This window comes from Euprymna scolopes, chromosome 13 (genome assembly GCF_053919585.1).
Source record: "Euprymna scolopes isolate OS-2025 chromosome 13, ASM5391958v1, whole genome shotgun sequence".
Taxonomy (NCBI): Eukaryota; Metazoa; Mollusca; class Cephalopoda; order Sepiida; family Sepiolidae; genus Euprymna; species Euprymna scolopes.
In genome coordinates this window covers 49,059,009-49,081,754 of record NC_136494.1, presented here as the reverse complement: position 1 = coordinate 49,081,754, position 22,746 = coordinate 49,059,009, and the positions used below count along the sequence as shown (strand labels likewise).

General features: G+C 32.0%; 1 protein-coding gene across 9 annotated transcripts in view; it reads left to right on the top strand.

Annotated features, from left to right (window-relative positions):
* The window catches only part of LOC145292010 (tyrosine-protein phosphatase non-receptor type 4-like), a 973,203-nt gene that overhangs the window by 303,790 nt on the left and 646,667 nt on the right, over positions 1-22,746 (top strand). For all 9 annotated transcript variants that reach the window (XR_013869534.1, XM_080138005.1, XM_080138003.1 and 6 more), the window contains one exon: positions 6,759-6,847. Coding sequence is in view for 8 of the 9 variants with exons in the window: in XM_080138005.1 (XP_079994131.1) it covers positions 6,759-6,847 (89 nt within the window). In the remaining variant the exon portion in view is untranslated. The remainder of the gene's footprint in view (positions 1-6,758; positions 6,848-22,746) is intronic.

The window sequence follows — 22,746 nt, the reverse complement described above, 5'->3', positions numbered from 1 at the left end:
TATATACGCCGGGTACAAAAAATTCGCAAATCACAACTCACAAATAAAAATAAAGTAACTGCCATTTTTTCCATGGCAGTAATAACACATAGCTTTGGCATTATTGACAGACCACAAAAAGACATTAACAGTTTAGATGCTAAAACAAGAAAATGCTGACTGTGTACAGTGTAACATACAGAAACCAGTGCCTACCAAGGTTGTATCTGCTCACAGGAGCAGGTGGTATGGGTCTCTCAGAGGTTGACCACCAACCTTTTCAAACCTTAAGATGGTATATGAACATTAAGAAACAAAATGGCCAAGCTTTCTTGACTGTCTTACAAATGACACAGAAACAGAAAATAAGTTTGCAATGGAAATAGCCCAGAAGAATTAACAAAAATATGCAAAGACCTTCCACTACAGAAAACTGGTGAGTGGTTTCAGCAGTGACAATAAGTGCAGATTTTGCCACAAAGAAGTAGAAGTAGAACCCTAACCCAACTGACATCCAGTTGTAAAGTTCTGCTAGAGGACGGCTACTATACAATGTGACATAACGGCATATGCAAATATCTTCACTGAAAAATCTGTAAAACACTGAATATCCAGTGTAGCAGCAAATCGTGGGAGCACATTTACCAGAAAGAACAGTTGGAAATAAGTCATACACCATCCATTATGATTATGCAATTCCTACTGCTACATAACTAGAAAATGGAGCTGTTAAGCCTGATTTAGTGATATGGGACAAGAGATCAGCAACCCTTGTTAAAGTAAGTGTCTCTAATGATACTGACCTTAACATAGCTGAAAGGGAAAATACCTTATGTACGATATGAAAAGAAATTGGAATCTTAGGAAGATTTCCATCATTCCAGTAAGTATAGGAGCAACTGAACTCATGAAAAAAAAAAAACAAAAAAAAACTGGCAAATATACCTTGCAAGAAATATAAACAATTGCACTTAAAGAAACAGTTAGAATCTTAAAAATCTGTCAGTTGGAGTTACTGAAATTGTGGTTAAATGTGTGACATCCGATCGGATGCCACATCCCCACGAAAAACAAATAAGAAAATTAAAACAAAATATGGTGAGTTCATACTTACGTATGTGTACGTATTGTGATGTCTCAGATGCACCCCACAAGTAATGCCATGATTGTGGTGTTTTATCATAGAACGGAAGACAGAGCAAAACCTCTTTACTAGGCTTTACCGAACTAATTTCACAGCCAATAGTAAACGTAAGAGCAAATAGTAAAGAGCAGGTAGCAGCAGTAAACGCAAGAGCTGTTAGTAATGAAATGTTGAAGAAAAAAAACTCAGCCCTTTTAAAAAGGAAAAGGAACGTGTGCAAAATCGCGTGTCATAGAAACTTTTACTTTAACGGAAATATAACAATCTTCCCCCCCCTCCCACTAGTAAGAGAGATTGCAAGGTGTAGATTTTTTTTTTTTTTTTTTTTTTCGAAGTAGAAAGTTATTTTTGAAAGTGGCGATGTGTTTTATTTATAAGTCCAGTTGATGGACTGGTTTACGGATTCGGCTAGACCGGTGTAGAAGCAGTTCAATATTCGAAGGACTGGCAGGTCTCTGCGAATTCTCTATATTTTCTGCATTAAGTGTATTGTCAACTCGATTTGCTTCAATCAAATGGGCCGGGTCTGGATTTGCAAGGTCGGGTCGAGTATTCTCAGCAGGACCCTGAGGTCCATTAGAGCGCGGAAAACGAGCCAAATGTCTTAGCGCCACTGAATCCTCCCGGCCATCATTATCCCATATCGCATGCGTAGGGTTGGTCTCGAGGAGTTCCACTACCTCGACGATCGGGTCGTACTTGCTCCTGTTGCCAAATTGTTTCAATAGTACCTCCCCAGGTTCGCAGAGCCAAACAGTTAAGTAGAAGAGCGCCTTTCAAATTTGAACAATCGTTCATGGGGAGTTGCATTATTCGTACTAGTGCATAGTAAGGAGCGAATAGAATTTAAAACATCAGGGAGAACGTCCTGCCAAGCACTAAGGAGTAGCTGTTTAGATTCCAGGGCCAATAATATTGAGTGCCAAATAACGCCATTATAGCGCTCGCACTGACGGTTTCCTCTTGGGTTGTATGCAGTAGCGTTACTGCACCCAACCCCAAGTCGCGTCAGGAAATTTCTGAACTCCTCCGACACGAACAATGTTCCTCTATCAGAATGGATGAAAGCGGGGAGTCCAAAAATAGAAAAAATATTCGTCAGGCATTGTATTGTGGTCTGTGAAGAACGATCACGGCAAGGGAACGCAAAGGGAAATCGACTGTACTCATTCACGATAGTAAATGGGTAACGACATCCTTTCGAAGATGCCGGCACAGGCCCCTTGAAGTCTACGGAGAGGCGCTGGAAGGGAGCAGTAGCACGGATCAGTGTATTGTTAGTAGGGCTGAAGAATGGAGGCTTTATTTTTGCGCACGTTGTACACTTGGATGTCACGCACCGAACTTCATCAATTGAGTTTGGCATATTTTGTGATCGTATAAAGTGCCAAAAACGCTGTACACCAGGGTGTATTAATGAACTGTGTATGGCCCTTAGCTCCTCCAAGGAGGAAGCAGCAGCACCACACACTTTTGATAAAGTATCGGCAACAGTGTTGTTTTCACTTCCGGGACGGTGTTTTATATTGTACGAGAACGGGAGAAGCTCCATTCTCCACTGAATGATTTTATCGTTTTTAATTTTTCCTCGGTTAGCTGGCTTATACATAAAAGATACAGCTTGCTGGTCTGTTACGATAGAGAAGTGCTTCCCAGCAAGGAGGTCCCTACATTTTCGGATACATTCAACTATCGCGTAAGCCTCTTTTTCAACTATGTGTAGTCGTATTTCCGATGGATTTAGTGAGCGGGAAAAGAATACTACAGGCCTATCAGCCTGTAAGAGGGTGCCTCCAATAGCCTTTTCTGACGCATCGGTTTCGATAGTAATTGGTAGTTCGTCGTCAATAACTTTTATAGGTGATTCGGCGACATCCTTAAGTTTCTCAAAAGAATTCACAACTATAGGCGGCGTGGGAAATTGTTTATTTTTAACCAGGGGATGAATTTTGTGTGAATACTTAGGTATCCATTTTGCATAGTAAGAAAACATACCAGGGCACCTTTTTAACGCATTTGAATCCGAAGGAGGAGGCATTTGCAAAAGGGGTTTCAACCGTTCAGGATCAGATTGGATAGTTCCGTCACAGATTTGGTATCCAAGCAAATTGATAGAGCGAAGCGAAAACTTTGATTTTACTCGGTTTATTTCGAGGTTGTGTGTTGAGGCAGCCTTTAAGAAACATTCCAAGTTAGTGTCATGCTCCTCTTGAGTTTTACCGCAAATGGTAATATCATCAATGTAAGAAAAAGTTCTGAATAACTTATTTTCAGAAATAAAGGAATTCATAAATCGTTGAAAGGCAGAAACTCCATTAGTGACACCCATGGGTATTCGTTTGAATTGATACAAACGATTTCCAGCTTGAAAAGCCGTGTAGGGCCGATCTTCGGGACAAATTTCAATTTGATAGTAAGCCTTAGACAAATCAATCGTACTAAAATATGATACTGGGCAATTTGGTTTATGAGATCCTCAATCCGAGGCAAAGGGTACGCGTCAAGTAGGGTGAAACGATTAATAGTTTGGGAAAAATCAACCACCAATCGTTTCTTTCTATTAGGCGACGAAGTTACGACAATTTGAGCACGTCACGGTGAATAGCTAGTTTCAATGACATCGTCCTTAAGCAGTTGAATTTCCTTTTCAATAAATCGGGCATCCTCCGCACGGTAGTTTCGGAATTTTGTAGCAATGGGTCTGCAATCAGGAGTCAGGTTTTAGAACAATTTTACAGGGGCACAAGTGATCTTGGTTAGCACGTGGATTTTTAAGGCATCCTGAGATCCATCAAAAGAAATAGTAATGCCCCGGTGTAGTTTCAAAAACGGCACCCCGATTATAATGTCCATACAGGAGTCAGGAAGCAGAGTAAAGTTAATCCCTTTATATTCGGAACCATTGAAGAAAATGTTCTCTGTGCAATATTCAGACAGTTTAAGGGAAACGGCAGATGATGCCATAGAAATTACGGAATTCCGTTTTAAAGTGGGCAGTCTCATTGTTTTGACAATGCGGGTACTGATAAAATTATAAGAACTTCCGGTGTCTATAAGGGCAGTTAACCTTTTTCCTTTTAACTCCACAATTTCGATGATATAGGAGGGTAACTATCACCACCTTTAGCGCGGGCCCCTATGATAGCAGAAGAAGAACATGAAGGTGTCGTTAGAGTAGAACGGCAAACTTTAGAAAAATGCCTGAGTTTACCACAGCTTCGACATACCTTATCGCGGGGAGGGCAAAGGCGGCGGTCATCCTTAAGGTGACATCACCCTCCACAGTTGTAGCACTTGCCACGAACAGCAAGGGCAACAGAGAACTGTACAGAGTCACACTCCATTCAAGAATCAGTTGGAACAGAATTTTTAGAAATACAAGTGGCCTCCTCGGCAAAATCGGCCAGCACATTTTTAGTTCCCGTAGTAGAAGTAACAGCGACTGCCCCAATCTGAGAGGCATACGATTCTGCACGAAAGTAAGCTTGTTCTAAAGTTCTAGCACATTGAGTAGCTTCTGTAAGAGTTAGTGTCTGTTTCAAGGAGCCTAGCACGTATCAATGAGGACCGGAGACCACGAATGAATGCATCACGGACAGATTCATCCCTGTAAATGGTGGCCGTTACGTTTTTAAAACAACAGTCAGCGGCAAGTCGATTCAAGGCCTGAAGGTATTGGTCGACAGACTCGCTTTCTTGTTGCAAACGCATGGAAAGCAGATGTCTAGCGTGAATAACGCTTGGAGACTTGTCATAAACACCTTCCAGTAATTCCATTCAAAACCAGAGCAACCTTCGATAACATCAGCAACAGAGGGACCGATGTTTAAATAGAGAACTTCAACAGAGGGACCGATGTTTAAATAGAGAACTTCTAGCTTATCAGGGTTTAACGAAACAATAGTTGATAAGTAGTAATTAAAGTTGTGGAACCATAATTTCCAAAGCTTGTTTGCCTGAGGGTCTGCCGAGGAAACATCAAATTTATCCAGGCGAATTATCTTCTCCATGAGGAAAATAATAAATTAGTTTGGTAAATTGTGGTGTTTTATCATAGAATGGAAGACAGAGGAAACTTCTTTACTAGGCTTTACCAAACTAATTTCACAGCCAATAATAAACGTAAGAACAAATAGTAAATAGCAGGTAGCAGCAGTAAATGCAAGAGCTGTTAGTAACGAAATGTTGAAGAAGAAAAAAACTCAGCCCTTTTAAAAAGGAAAAGGAACGTGTGCAAAATCATGTGCCATAGAAACTTTTACTTTAACGGAAATATGACAATGACCCATAGCAATACACTTGTATGAGTCTTCCAAATAATGTTATAAACAATTGAAATAAGCATCTCATTGATATTTTGCTGGAATTTGACTCAAAAGGAAGTTTCACAAATTCTGTGATGTGTAATAGTAAGACACACAAGATGAGACAATTAGCCAAAAAAATATACAAGGCACTAAGTAAAAATGACAAGCCCATTTAATATCACAAAACATATAATTCAATGCACAAAATAATGCAAAATGTTACTTCTCAGATCAAGCATTGTCCACAAAACATAAAATATCTTCATACTTTCAATAGTTCACTTACCTGTGGATAATTTAAGACATCCTTTTTTCTTAATCATGTTTTTTAATTGTCTTTTTTTTCATTAAATCATTTTTCTTTTGATCATCATTGCAATTCAAACTCCAGAATTCACATTCCCTCTCCCCCAACTTTGCAAAAATGAAACTATTGTCTGCTATTCTTCCAATTTCTTTTTTCTTTTATTTTATGATATAATTTGAGGCCACAACTTGCCAACTCTTCCCCCCCTCTCACTCTAATTTTGCTTGGTGATGCTAAAAAGAGTAAAGTGAAAAGGCACTGTGATACATTATGTACACTTCACTCTCCTCCTCTTCCAGCTGTATGTATGTACTCTAATGTGCATTTCTTTATTTTCAAAGCTCGACCTTTTGTTTTGCCTTTCTTTTCTGACTCCATTTCAAACCTCATATACATTCATTTTTCTTTGTTTTTTTTTTTTAAATTATTATGGCCATTTGCTGTGACAAAAAGAACAAACTGTTTTTGTATTAACAACCTGAGTTTATAGCATAAAAACATATTTGAACATTGCATTTTTAGAATCATAATATTTGATGGCATACAAAAAAGAGTGTTTGAATTATGTTTCATATCTTTATATGAAATGAGTTTTTCATGATTTGTATATTATTTGATTCGTGATTTTTTTTTTTATTTTATTCAGTTTTTGTATATTTTGGCTTTTATTTTTTCATGAGTTTGTTGTTGATATTGATTTCATTTTTTTTTTAAACAACATATACGAATACTTATTTTACTTAATATGCGCTCACTTTCAATCTATATTTTTGTAAAATAGGGTTTGTATTAGTTAACAATAAACCTTGAATGAATTATGCTATCTTAGCTGAATCATTTTTATTTATTTTAACTAAAAATAGATACATTTTGGTGAATATATTTTTTTTTCTTTAACTAATTCTGTATAAAATGTTTACTTAAAATCACTAATCTATTAGTATTTACTATTTTATATGAAAGTAATGAATTTTTATTCCATTTTTCTTCCTTCCTCTCCACACCCTCCTGCTTTCTTTAGGATCAGAGTAATCTTGAAATTCAACTTGGTGTCACTTCAGCGGGTTTGGTAGTTTTCCAGAATTTTGTAAAAATTAACACATTCTCATGGTAAGTGACATTATCACTCAATACTTCTCTCTTTTTAAATTCTTTTTGAAACAATTGTACAATTTCTGTTAATGCATTTTCCAGTTAATAATGATTTTGTTAACAATGTCCTTAAAGACAGATGAAACAATTTAATAAGAAAATGAAAATATTTTAACTATTTTGAATACTGATTTTTTATTTTATATTTTTAAGGATAAGTCGATGAATTGTATATTTTTTTTATTTTAAGTTTTATTTTAAAGAGAATATTTCAAATACATCTGATTTATGATTTTATTTCCAAAGGTTTCTTGAAAGTAGTACAATTATTTCATAAGATTTATTTTGGATTTAGTTTCCTTGTGGATTAGAAGTAGAAATTATTCCTATACTATGTTGGATGTGAGTGATGATCTTATCAACAAACTAAGTTTAAATTTCATTAGATCTATTTCATTTAATTGAGCAATAATACCATTGAAGTAAAAATTATGGACACCTTTCTTCAACATCTTTGTGTAAAATAGGAATTCGTGTTCAATAAATTCTACACAGTATGCATTTTTTCAGCATTAGATAACACAAGAAAGTTGATATGCGGTACAAAACGCGCACAACAAAACTAAATAAATTCTTTGTATAAAAAAACTCAAAGTATTTAAATATTGAACCCTTTTGATGTCAGTGAGAAATTCTCTTTTGTAATATTTTTTGAAATTATCAGTCTTTATTTCCAACAATATTTGCTAATTAATCTCAATCGTCATCTAAAAACATTTTATTCAGATATAGACATATTAAGCAATGTAATGTCATAGCTACTAAATTTTCTTTTTATTTCTGGGTATTTTTGAATATTCACTCAGAAATTAATGCAAATTTTCATTTAGATAGTAGATTCTCTAAAAAGAACACCTCCGATGTATGTAGAATTAAATATGAAAAATGTTAAGTTCTGCAATAGAAGAATTTATTTAGGTTTTAATTTTTAGTTAACTTCTAGTCAGTTTTATTTTATTCACTTGGAATTGAGACTTAACCCTCACCTCTTCTCTCAAAAAAATCTATTTATCCTCTGGACTTTTTCTTGTCCTGTTATGCCATCAAACTATTTTATCACTCACATTTAAGCAATAAAGAAATTAAAAAATAATCCATCTAGTTTCAAGTGATAGATTACATTTATTTATTTATTGAAAAATAGTTTCTGTTTATTGAAAGATTTTCCTTTGTTTAATCAATTATTTTTATACATAATTCTATCTAAAGGGTGCTTACTCATTTGAAAAGAAATTACATTTTCAAGGGTGTACAAATCATACTTGCATTTCATTTAAAGAAAATCAAAACAACGAGTATAAACAAAATAACAATGCAATGCATACTAAATTAAATCTGTAATTAGTGAAATTTTTTAAAAAGTAGCAAATTTTGGCATAAACAAAATGATAGTAATATTAAGAAATTCCAAAGTAAATAAACTGTAATTATCTTTTTTCATTATGTATTTTGTTTCATAAAACATAATTCCAGTCATTATTTTATTATATTTTAGATTTTTCTATTTTTATTTATTTTTGCATTTTTGCATGTTCACTTATCTTGAAACATTTTGATTGCAATACAAATTGCTTTATTGATGCTGCCTGCCTTAATTTTGCTTGCGTTTCAATTTCATTTTCATCTATCATATCAATAAAGTGCATGCATTTTGGTTGCAAGATATAATATCATTTAAAAAAACTCTTTTTTAACACATAATAAAAATTAAATTTTACTTTGAATATATTTCTTGAAAGACTATTAAAAAAGATTCTATATTTATTTTTAATACCATGCCCTATTTTTATCCTTGTTGATAATTTTTCTTGTGAAATAAACATAATTCTATCTAAAGATAATTTGTCTTTTTCATAAAAATGATTTTCAATTATATGCTATAAGAAAAATGATTTTCAATTATATGCTATAAGAATATATAGAATTATAAAGTATATTATAGAAAAGAAATCATAATGACAATTCTTGTATAATTTATATATCAAAATATAGTTGTTGATTTCATTATATTCGTAAAATATTCTTTATTTCCATGTGTTTTATAATGCCTACTGGATTAAAAACATTATTTATATTTTACATATCAAAATGTCATTTTAGCTGGATATTTCATGTTCTTTCTTATTTTTTAATAAATATAGGTTTTAACTAATATTTGTGACTTTTAAATTATAATATTTGTTCATTTAACTCAACACTCAAAATTGCATGTATATAATTAGATATTAATTTTTGCTTTTAATTTTTTTATAGTCATTATTTTTTAACTACTATCTATAATAATTATGACAATTTATGCTTTACTTGTATATTTTTTATTGAATATTTGAATTTCAAATCTAAAAAAATTTTCTTTTTTTACCTTCATTTTTATTTCTATCGTCAATAAAAATATCCTTGACTTGTATCTTTCAAGTTCCTGCATTCAAATCTAGTAATTATAAAGGATTTAATGCACTAATGTTGCTTATAAGTAACTAATTCAGCTGTGAACATTAATAAAACCTCAAAGCCTATAAAAACCTTAGTTATTCAGCAAAAGCATTTCATATTTCCTTGAAAAACACTTATTTACAAACAATTGTTTCTGCCCATTTACCAAACATGTATATTTTCATGATATATACAAAATATCACCATTTTTCATGTTCTAAATACTTTCATTTTCTCTCTGTTTATTATTAATATAAAAAAGAAGGAAGGAAGGAGGAAATGTGTTAAAGGGAGCCTAATAAAGAAAATATATTTATTATTAAATATACTTTAGAATGAATATTAATTATCTGCTGGTGATTCCAAACTATTCCTAATGTTGATACAATTACCAATTCTAATTCTTTTTAATTTTGTAAATATTTAATTAGAGATTTGATAGGTTTTTTTTGCCGCTTGTGCATTACTGCCATGGAACAACTTTTTTTGTTTTCATTTTGAAGATCTCAGAATAGGGGGAAACAATTCAAGTAGACTATATACAAAAATATCAATAGTAAAATTAAAACCTTTACTTATCTGAATAGTTCTTGAATAATAATAATAACATTAAGAAAATTCTAATAACACAAAATATTTTTTTAAATATAAATTTTTGTAACAAACTCATTTGAACTGTCATGCATGTGGTTTTTTGTTGTTTTGAGGAAATAAAATAAAGAAAATTTTAATAGCACAAAATAAAACATTAATTATTTAAGAAAATGAATGAAAGTTGTCATGAAATTAATTTTTTTGTCTTGAGAAAACAATTTTTTTTTTTACAAAATATAGCTTTAACAAAAGTCAAAATTGTGAAAAGAATGAAAGTTGTAATCAAAATGTATGACTTTTAAGATATACAAATGATTTTGAACAGTCATTATTGGAATGTGTGTGACCTATATCTATTTTTTTTTTTTTTTTTTACAAGATTTAAATTTTCATTACAAAGTCAAAATTCTAAAATTTTCGTAACTGAATTGTCTTTCCCTGTTCTGAGATCTTCAAAATGAAAACAAAAAAGTTGCTCTGTGACAATAATACACAAGTGTCAGATTACTATAAAACCTGTGTAATGTTCGCATAAATGTTTTGCAAATAGAAAATAAATTTAGAGGGAGAGGTGTTTATTATGCAAGTAGATCTTTTTAATTATTTTCTCTCAAATGTTTTCTTTGAAATTAATCGAAAATTGTGATGCAGCTAAAAATTTATTTTGATTTTTAAGCAAAGCTGATTTGTACTAGTGTACAAAATGCTATTTAAACTTTTTTCATAAACAATTGATAATAGTCTACAATTGATATGCAAAATAAGATAGTGTAGGAACACAATAGTTAACATATCCTCCTCCACCTCCTCCCATGTTAAGAATGAGTTTCTAAATAATGTTACTAAAACAATTATTAACATCGGGAAAGCAGGAGTTAGACTTCGTTAATTATTCTGTGCTTTCCTTTCAAAGAATGTTTTATTCTAATTATAAATATTTGGTCAGTTGTTAGATTGATTTATTTTACTGTAAAAAAAAAAAAAAAAAAAGATATTAATAGTAATAATACTCATAAAAATAATGTCAAATTTGTGGAGTTAGCTAAATCACTCTTCAAATATGAGATTCTACTTTTTAGGTGATAATTTATGGACATCTTGAAAACTTTGGTTGGAAATAATTATTATTTAAAATTTAAAGTGGAAGATCACTTTTATATTTCATTCAATGATGATCATTGTATGATAATCATTTCTGGGCTATTCTAATTTTTTAGGAGTGCTTATTAAATTTGTTTACCACTAATCCTGACTGACACTGTCATAAAAACAAGTGTAATAACATAAACAAGAAGACCCCCACCCCCTTTTCAAATAAATAATTGCTCAGAATTCATCTTCCACAGGAAATAACATTTTTTGGTTAACTATTCTCAAACATGGAATGTGTTGGAAATAGCTTATTTTACGTTAAATTCTTAAATTGTTTGATATTTAATTTTTTTTAATTATCAATAATGTTTTTGCATGTTAATTAAATTTTTTTGCGTGCATACAAAAAATTGAATTTGCACACAAAAACAAACATGACGACCAGTGAAAACAATTGGATAATGTCTTAATATCATAAAAACTACTTGTCAGCAACAATTTTAAATATAATATCTGTTCAAAACAGACTCTTATACCACTAAAAATCCGATTTTTAAAGGTAAGTCTTTACAAGGTGCCTTAAATAAGTTTCCAGACTTTTTTTTCGTATGGACACTTTTATTTATAGTACACACATGAAACTCTAGTCCCCATAAAAGTAATCCCCTCTGACTGCAATGCACTGTTTGTACCATTCCAATAACTTCTGGAAGGTCTCATGGAAGTCCTCTTGTATGAGTATGTCAATGACCCTCATCAGAGCCTCTTTCATCTCAATTGTTTCACAAGGACAGACTAAGGGTTTCCTTGGGTATAGGGAATAACCAAAAGTCACAGAAAGCAAAGTCTGGACTATAGGGGGTGGTGGTGAGGAACTATCTTAATGCCCATGTGGGTCGTGACAACGTCTTTCTTTCTGATCTTCTCTGAGCACCCCTTGGACAAATCTTCCGCATATTCAGTTCCCACACTGTGCACTTATTGTGTCTATAGACACATGATGGTCTTTATCCATGAAATTTTTTATTTCGCCAATCAACTCTGGTGTTCTGACTTATTTACTCCTCCCACACCTCTAATCATCTCTCACAGACTCCCTGCCTTCCTTGAATCTCTTATACCACTCAAAAATGCAATGCGATTTATGCAAGATGGTCCAAAAGCAGTTTGGAACATTCCATATGTTTCTGTAGTATTTTTTTCAAGTTTAAATCAGTTTTATTGCATATCATTCTTCTAGTGTCCTGATGTTCCGATTGCATTTTTGAAATTCACCAGCTGTGACAATCAGGCTTTAGTAGGGTGTATTCCAATTCTTGCTGTAGCTGTTCATTTGAACCTGAAATCATAAAAACTTGGTCAGTCAACTCATAATGGTGTATACCAATAACATAATTTTCAAGAGTTTATGACAATTTTAAATGTCTGTACAAAAAAGTCTGGAAACTTATTAGAAACAATCAGATGGACAACTATAGTAAACTGCCATAATTGTTCAACTGAAAGGAACTTACATTTATGGCTTAGATTAGATGGCTTATATTGACATGATGATGAAAAAAAAATAACAAAAAACATCTTAAATTATCTTTTATGATTAAGCCTGAGTAAAATAAAATATTGGAAGGTTTCCACAGTCGGCCCTGCAGCAGAAACTATCCTCATTTGCAAGCTCTACTCTTGGATTTTCAACTATCTGTCTAATCGACTGCAGGCTACTTTGGTCACTGATTGTTTGTTGGATGAGCTTCCAGTCTCAGCTGGAGTGCCATTGGGAAGTGTTATTGAACCAATGTTATTTTTGCTTTTCGTCAACAGCATTAATGGACAGTACAATTTTAACTGTGACAAGGAGCTTTATGTGTTGCGTATCCCAAACAACTATATTCCTCATGAATGGCATTTGCTGAGTAGGCTTTACAAGGCAATGATTCCTCCCTCACTTGGAATACAGATTCCTAGTGTTCGCTGGAGTTAACAAGGTGTTCTGATTCTCTTGAGCATCTACAGTATCATACCATCAGATATACATTGCATATTCTTTGCCACAACCCTCTTCCTTTTGGAGTATATGATCTGCTAGGATTAGATTGCTGTCTACTTGCCGGAATGTAACAGTTGCTTCTAGATTATATCATGGTTTTTGTCCCACCACAATGCTTAAATACCACTCTGTGATGCAGCTAAACAGACCAAACCTGCAACAATATACATTTACATTAGACCCTCTGCACACTGGTTGGTGTTTGCTCAGAGATGTACCAGTGATTTTGGTTGCATTGTGTTCTGCAGTCCTGAGCATGCTGCCTCAAAATTGTGTGAATGAACATGTATCACTGTTACATTTTCAAGGTTCTGTATTGACTATCATGATATTCCTAAGTTTTATGCATTCCTAATTAGCTTAGTAGACTCTGTCTATTCCTAACTGTTTTATAACCATCTATAATATAAATCTCACCTGTCTGTTTAAATGTATGTATGTTTGTATGTCTGCCTAAAACTTCCGTCAGATGCGATGGATTTTCATGAGATGGTTATCGTTTTGAAGGGTGACTCATCGTATAGCAATTATCAAAAAATTGGCTAAAAACATTAATTCCTTGACCCTCAACTGGGCACTTTTCTACAAGGAGGGGTCGCTTTTTTCACTGATATTTTCGAAAGTCATTCCCTATTTTTGATTGACTAGCCTTCGCCACTTCCGGTTTGGTGATGGACACAACAGCAAAGACGTCACTTTTTTTTCACATTCTTTTCCTCCTTCACAGTACCAGTTCAAGCCTGCCTGCCTACTACCATATTTTTTGCTCAATACACACCTCCAAACACCCAGGCTAGTGGTTTAATAAAGGAAAAAAAAAAGAAAAAGATAGTGGCGTCTCTTCAGAACAATAACTTGCAAATTCTGAATTAAAATGAATAAATCTTGTCTCTTTTCTGAGTAACATAATATGCATTTTGATATACATATATAATATTCACATTTTACTGAGGTATTTAAGATTGAATATACCTTGTTTTTTTATTGTTTATTTTAGGAGGGGGAGCATTGTTATTGCGTTTTTTTGTTTTGTTTTTTTGTATACAATTGAAGATGTCAAGAAATCCTGTTTTTAAGAATAACACTGTATTAACAAATTTTGCTTCATGTCGAACAAGTAATATGGATGTATATATAATAATTAGTTGAATTCCAGAGACTAAAATTTAGTCTTTAATCTTATTTATTTTGTAACAACAGACTTTTTGATGGTTTTACAATTATTTTACAATGTAGAAGATGCTATAATCAGAAACAATTACACACTGCTCTTCAGAAAACGTGAGAGAAAAAAAAGAATATTAAATCATGTAAAATGTTCAAGGATAAAATGGCAAATAGTTGGCATTCATGAATGCCTTTTCTTCATAGAAAGAGGAAAGACTCTTTCTCATCAGAAACGTTTCTGATGAGAAAGAGCCTGTTTTAACTTTCCTCTTTAATAGTTTATAAATAAAATAAGATATTGGTACTTTAGTTAAATCAGTGGTGGATGAGGTACCCATTAAAGATTGACTTTACCTTTGATGATGTATATTTTGTTCACTGGTTGCATACATACCTTGCAAATAATTATATGATCGAACGCAGATTCTGAAATGAAAATTTCTTTTCATGCAAGGCAAACAGGTTGCATGTGTGTTTTGGAAAAAATCTATTTATTCACAGGTAGGTTCCTTGCATATTAAAAACATACATATTTCTCTCTCTCTCTCTCTCTCTCTATATATATATATATATATATATATATATATATATATATATATATACAGGGCTCTATGGAAAAATTTATCTTTAGTTGACCTTTGACAACTAAATATTTTTGTTTACTAGCCATATGATATCTTCGTTCTGTGATGAGTATGTATATAAAGATTTTTCTGTATTTTTTTAAATGCGTGTAATTCTAAATATACAACAAATTTTATGTTGATACTTGAAGGTATAAACATTCTAATTTCTTCAGATATTTTTTACATAGCCTTTGTTAAAAACATAAGAGTGTATTGGACTATTAAACTGATTGTTTAAATAATTTAACTTTGTTCGTTTTATAAAAAAAAAAATGTTGAAAAGATATTTTTCACTCAGTAGTGAGCCTTAGAAGATTGTCAGTGAAAAAAAATACAATTGTCAAAAGATAAGCATTTCATTATTTTTAGTTGCCACTTTGAAAAATCACTCACAAATGCGACTGTTTCACTTGCAATGTAGAGCCCTGATATAATATAATAATGATAGTAATAAAAGAAAGACCTGTCCGTGAAGTAAAAGTTTTTTGCTGGAAAAAGTGGGGACCTGTCTTTGATAAGAGAAAGTTTTTCGCTGGTGTTCTGTTTTTAGCTCTCATAGGTTATGCAATTGTGAGTAGGTTATGCAATTGTATTTCCTCAAAGCAGTAGAGTCTCTTTTTCGCCTAGAACGTGTCTCCACAGTTGCTCGTTGCTGGTGCTCAGGCTCAGCGTCAATTTTAGCAATCGTTTTGATGTTTGATGTTGGCCTAACTCTCAGTTTAGTATGCATTTCATCTCCTCAATGTTGTTAGGTTTGAACCACATCTTGTCTGTGTATATGAGACTGTTGTCCATGCAGCTGCCGAGTGTGAAGTTGTCTGGCACCTCATTCATCAGTCCGTTCCTGATCGAGTGAAGTATGTATGATTTTGCACTGTTGCTCACCTGAATAGATATTGATGCTCTTTTTCTGTCTAGGTTGAACAGCTCTATCTTTTACCTTATCTGTTCCCATATTGGTGTTCCACCAGCCATTGCTGCCTCCCATTTTATTTGTGTTACCCATGTCAGTAGAAAGTATAAATGTAATCAGCCGATTCAGGTTGAAACCAACAGAAGTGTCCTATGTTGTGCATTGTTTTTGTTTCGGAGTAGTATTTTCTGAACGTACCTATAGTGCTGTTCATGTCTGTAGTCTTTACCAAGTTTTTAAATTGTCGTTTGATTACTACCTCTCTGATTTTGTTTCCTGTTTCTGATGGGAGTTCCCTGCTACTCATTACTCTGGCCATTATCGGAAGAATTTTTTGTTTGATCTGTTTCCATAGTCTTAGCAATATGATTGCTATTAGCAGTGCCAATACAGTTGGCGGGGTTAGTTTTTCTGAAAAATGAATCGATTCAAAGTTTTTAGTTATGATAGCTGTTTTGATGATGGTTCTGAGTATTCCTGTTCCCTCTGTTTTTACAGAGAAATTGAGTATCAGGAGTCCTTGTTCATTTACACAGATTTTCGTGATTTAAATTGTGATCTTTTGCCACCTGATCTAGTTTGTTTATGGCCGGATGGTGCCAGAGCTTGTCTAGGTCAGTTTCAGGACCAAGAAATTTGTATCCTGGTACAGTAAATTCCCACCCACTCCCAATCGTCTGTGGGAGCTTTTCGCTTACTTCCACATCTTTCGACAATCGTTAGCATAATGGTTTCAGTTTCAGGTTAAATGCAGTATCACGTGATTGCTGTAATTTGGTAAGTAGGTCATCAGTGAAATAATTGTATTGATCCAAGGTAGGTTTATATATTCGCAACATCCTCTTCTTTTCGCAGGCACCAGGGTATGGTATGCTTTCTATGGGGCAACCTGCCTGGGAAGGTAATACAATAAAATGTTCAACTCCCCAGACAGGTTGGCCCATAGAAAATATACCATATCCTAGTGACAAAATTAAGATCAAGCAGCGATTTTGATTTTACTATACAGAACTAAGTTTTTAGATAATTAAATAAGAAAGCAATAACCAAGACCAAAAAACACACTAAAAGCAAATGGTTAAATATAATTTGAAATTAACTTGAGTAATTATTATTTAAATCATTTCAGAAAATAAATGCAGTTGTGAATTAAATGATTCCAGCATTCGTCTTCTATAAGGAGATTTATATTAGCCAAGTATTCATATCACATATTCTGATGCTTATCTAGATTACAATGATGTTTTAAAATCATACTAAGCTTATATTATCCTACTTTAGGCCAAACTAGACGTTCCTAAAAAAATAGTGAAAATTAATTCAATTCACATATTGATTTAATAAAATGATTGCCAAAGCTAATAAAAAGTATATATTTCAATGAAGAGTGACATCTAATCACTTAGCCAATCCTGGCATTAAATTGAGTATAGACATAACCACTTTCACTAATTAGGCAATAAAGTTAAATTCTTCTGAATTGCATATATTGACAGGAATTTTAGCCATTAGCTCTCAACTCTAAATAATTTATAAACAAATCATTGATTTGAAAACAAACTCCTTTGCAAAATACTAAAAAGGAATAACTAATATTGGATGGCCAATACAACTAGTGTTATTTGATGTTACCTTATCAAGTAAAATGAAAAAATATATCAATTAATTGTAGAAATGTGTTTGTATAAATTGACCCAAATCAGTGTTAGCCGATTTGGGTCAATTTATACAAATATACAATTTGGGCCAAATATATGGAAATATATATATATATATATATATATATATATATATATATATATATATATATGATTTGGGCCAAATACATGGAAAAATATCTTACAGAATTATCTTTTTCAGAAGTAATCTAGGAACTGTGAAAATAAACTATATGCTCATATATTATAATGATAGTGGAGACACAAAGCAATGCCATCCTCATTTTTATCCCTTAAGCAAATACATTAATAAATAAAAATCCTCGATAGAAATTTGATAGAATACCTGCATATACTTAGCAGGTTAGCCTTGCATTTTATATAGATACTAACATATTAGTCTATCTTAACCTTGATAAACTTGATGAGATTTTTTTATTGTCTTTTTTTTTTTTTTTTTTTTTTTTTTTGTAATAGAAAACCATAGGAATTTTGCAGTTATCTCAGAAACCTACCAATTTTCAGTAGACATTATATTCTTATTAGCAGAAAAGGGGGAAAGGACTCTTCTAGCTTTTAAATTTAGCACTTTCTTAGACTATCCAACATGTGATTAGACTATCCAACTTTTTTTTACATTTAATATTTGTTTCTGCTATTATCTAATTTAATTATAATTAATTTAAACAGAATGAAACTATAAATTTTAATGAATTAAGGTAATAATTTAGGAGTTAATATAACTATAAAAACATTGTAATCTATATAGCATTGGAATATGCTGGCATAAATACTTAACTAATTAATGTTTCCTTAGACAAATGATGGAATTGTGATATTCATAACCATAAAGCACATTTTCAGATTTTGATTTCTGCAATGATCCTAATAATAATAATTAGTAGGACCGTGGAAATTCCAGGGAATGAGAAATATATTGAATTAACAAATATGTTTTGATAAAGCTGATATTTTTCTGGATAGTGCAAAAAATTATTTCTTTTGGATAGAAAAACTAATCGCACTCAATGAGTTTATTAATATTTCTATGAGAATTGTGACCATTGTATATTAACCCAAAGTCTAATACAAATAAAAAAAAAGAATTACATTGTAAGAGAGAATTTTTAATTTACTTTAGTCTAGCACCTCTTGGCAGACAATGTTTTTTTTTAATGTCATGTTTGCACAATTACTATGTTCCTTTCTCACACCATCATAACAATGATCATATAATTATATTCAAAGGGGAGGTTACTCATATTCTTGTCCAGGTTTGACAGATTAGTCTTTTTAAAGCCAAATTTCATGAATTTGACCTTTTTTTGGGGCAGTTTGGCCTTCAAAAATTATGTTTGGTCTTTTTCAAAGTGTAATGTACAGACTAAGGAAGGAACAAACAGAATGTTATATAAATTAGACAAACACTTACTGGCCTTAGAAACTGCAATAAAACAAAAAAAATAAACAACAAAACTGAAACTACGAAATTGTAAGCTAATACTCCTCCCTTAAAAATTGTAATGTTTGTACTGTCTAGCACTACATCATAGTTTAGAAGTGTCAAGGATGATGGAAAGACAGAGGAGGGAAAGCACTAACCTGACCGCCTCTGGACGAGTGTGAAAAGACTGGGACCTTAGGGAAGTTTATCCCCACCTAAATTCCTGCCTTATCGCAATCATCACTTATTGACTTTCGATTGTGATAAGGTAAATTTATTTGCAAGACTTATCAAACGAAGAGGGAGAGTACTGGAAATATGGAGAGACTGGTCTTCCAGACTCCAAGGAACACCACCAATTATCAGTGAGTAATCTCTGATGATTGATTTGAGAACTCGTAGTAATAATAATCTGACTTAATCTTAAAGTATAATTAACCACTTGCTTTTTCAGCTTTTATTTTTTTATTTATTTATGTTTTTTTTTTTTTTTTGGAGGCTTTTTTTTTTGCCGTATTATTTTCTCATGATTATCTAAAGGTTTAGCTTTGTATGATAATGGCTTCTTGGTCTGAATTTTGTCATCCTATTAATGGGAAGATGGTTTTCCATTTTATCTTTAAACATTTTGCATGATATAACATTGCTTTTCTTGAGGTTTCTGATTGTAGCATCTTTCAAACTGCGAAACACTCATAAAACCATCAACAATCCTCCTACATACGTACATATATACAGTGGCACCAAAAAGAAAGTCTGCACTTGTTATTTTTTCAAAACCACAAATTTAAGCTAAATTGATTGCAACTGTTTAAACAATCTATACCTCATTTGATTCATCTTTTATTCCACTATAATTTTACCTGTTCATATTTGACTGTTAATTAAAGTATCCTATTGTTTATGTCAATTTAAAAAATTAACTTGAAATCAAGAAGGCAAAAAGAAACTCTGCACAATGGAAAATTGTTATTTAAAAGTAACTTTAGAACAACAATGCGACACAAATACAACAGGAACACATTAATATTTAGTAGCATTTCTGCAATTTTTGGGGCATTCCTTGAATTAGTCTGTGGCAATACTCTGGTGAAAGGCCATCCCACTTCTTTGAAATACGTAGCTGTTGCTTGATGTAATGCCATAGGTTTTCGATAGGATTGAGGTCTGGAGATTGTGCAAGCAAATCCAAATTAAGAATAGATTGCTCTTCAAGGAATCTCTTGACATTGCCAGATGTGTGAATGGGAACATTATCCTACATGAAGATGAGATTATCATCCAAATTCTGGCCAAAGTAGGGTAGAAAATGCTCAGTCAACATATTAATGTACTTGGTTGAATTAATTCGACCTTGCAAGCAAACTATAGACCTTCAACAATTGGCACTAATAACGCCCCACACCAAAACTGAACCTCCACCACCTTGCAGCATTTAAACTGTGCACCGAGGATTAAATTTGATGGACGTGCTGCCTACCATCACTGCCTAGCCTATTGAGCTTGTTTTCATTGCTAAAAATCACTTTCGACCAATATGAAGAGTCATGATCTTCATTGTACCTGATGAAGTTCAGTTGGCGCTTTCTGTTTTTTACAGAAATCATTGGCTTGCATCATGCAACAGAGCCTCGCAAATTAAATTCCTTCAATCTGTTCTTAACTGTAGAAAGAGATCACTTTTTGACAAGATTACACTGTTGTTAGATTTGGGAAGCTGTTTCAAATCTGTTTATGAGGCTGCAGATCTTGATAGCATTGTCTTCCCTGTAAGAAGTAACCAAGGACACCCAGATTTTGGGGCATCACGAACACTGCCTGTGTTTTGGTGCTTTTGCACAGTCATTCATACAATTTTCTTATTACATTTCTATCTACAGCTGATTTCTTAATTAGGTAAACTAGAAAGGTGGAGATTAAATTGATGTCAACTTCAATTAAAAGTCAAATATGAACAGGTAAAATTATAAAGGAATAAAAGACGAATTAAATGAAGTCTAGATTGTTTAAACAGTTACATTCAATTCAGCTTAAGTTTGCTGTTTTTGAAAAAATAGCAAGCGCAAACTTTCTTTTTGGCACCACTTTACACTTTAATAATTTTTTAACCAAAATTTTAATATGTTAAAATTTGGTGTAGAAGAAAACAAGTAAATAAATTATTGCAAAATGTACAAAATTAAAAAAAAAAAAAATTAAAAACTTTGAATTGGACATGTTGAACCTTGTGAGGTGTTTAAGAGTTTAAAAAGAAAAAATACTTGAGCCCAAAAATTAAAAGCAAAAATAAACTATTCCAAAAAATAATTGACAATTCTAACATATAGGTCCAGCTGATAACACAATGAACATATATAGTATAAACCTTGAATACAAACGTATTTTGAGTCAACTAACTAAAAATTCTAAAAAGACAAAGGCAGACGATCTTTATAACATAAACTTATTAACATTTAGATTATGTGAAAAATGAACGTTCAAGATAAAATAGAAATATATACGTCGCTTAACCCACGGTTTTTGCTGAAGGGTCACAAACCTGACTTCAATAATAAACCTAGCATTAGATCAGTTGCATCATGTGTTTCTGATTTTGGTAGTATTAGTAAAAAATATTTGACCCACTTTGATGTTATGATGGGATCTCCGGACTCTGCATCAATAACTGACCTGGTAGTAGATGTATAAAAAATACTGGGCTTAAATAGCGGGTTTTATAGAGATTATGCATTATGTTTAGCTAATTCAAGCGATTGTATTATAGAAAAAAAAACTAAAAAGAAAATTAAACAATTTTTTGATGAACTTCACTTAGAAATAACACTACACTGCAATTGTAAAATATTATTTAGATATTATTCTAAATCTCAAAGACAATACTTATGAACTGTTAAACAAACCAGACCAAACACTATGCTATATAGATTATAAATCCAACCATTCTAAGTTTATGAAAAAAGCTATCATCCGCAGTATATCAAAAAGAAAATCCAGGTTATCACAAAATGAGAATATATTCAATACGAATAAGGATAATTATAATGAAGCTTTAATTAGATCAGGATTTCAAGGAAAAACCAAATACATAAAGGCAGTGGTTAATAAAAATAGCAGAACAAACTACACAATATAATATAACATGGCAATGAAAGGAAGAAGAAATGTAAAGAATAAAAATAGATATAAAAATAATAAGAATAAAAAGAATGAAATGAAAGATACTAAAAAAAGCATAGAATAGTAATAATATAGTGATGATTATAATAATAAGGAGAAGAAAAATAAATACAAAAAAAAGTCTTGGTTAACCCTTCTCTCAATGAACACATACAAAATAATATCCCTAAAGAGTTTTACAAAAAATAATTAATAAGAACCTTTGCACAGAAAATAGATTAATTAAAATAATTAATCAGAACACAGTTAAACTTTCATCCTTCACCACTGCTAATCTAGGCAATACTTTATAAAAATAATAATAAAAATAAAAATAATGAAGAAGCAGGCAATAATAATAATGGTATTAAAAATAAAAGAAATAAATGCAAAAAAAACAAGTATGGTTTAATCCTCCTTTCAGTGAACATGTACAAAATAATATTCATAGAGAATTTTACAAAATAATTGATAAGAACCCCCACTCCCAGAAAATAGATTAAGTAAAATAATTAATAAGAACATAGTTAAACTTTCATTCTCAACCGCTGCCAATCTAGCTAATACTATATTAGGTTCTAATAATGATAAAATAAACAAAATAGTGAATAATGATAGGATTGAATCAGGTGAACTAAATTTGGTGAGAAAATGTAACTGTAGAATACCTAACAAATGTCCTTGGAGGAAAATTGCTTAATTTCTGAAATTATATACAAATGTGAAGTTA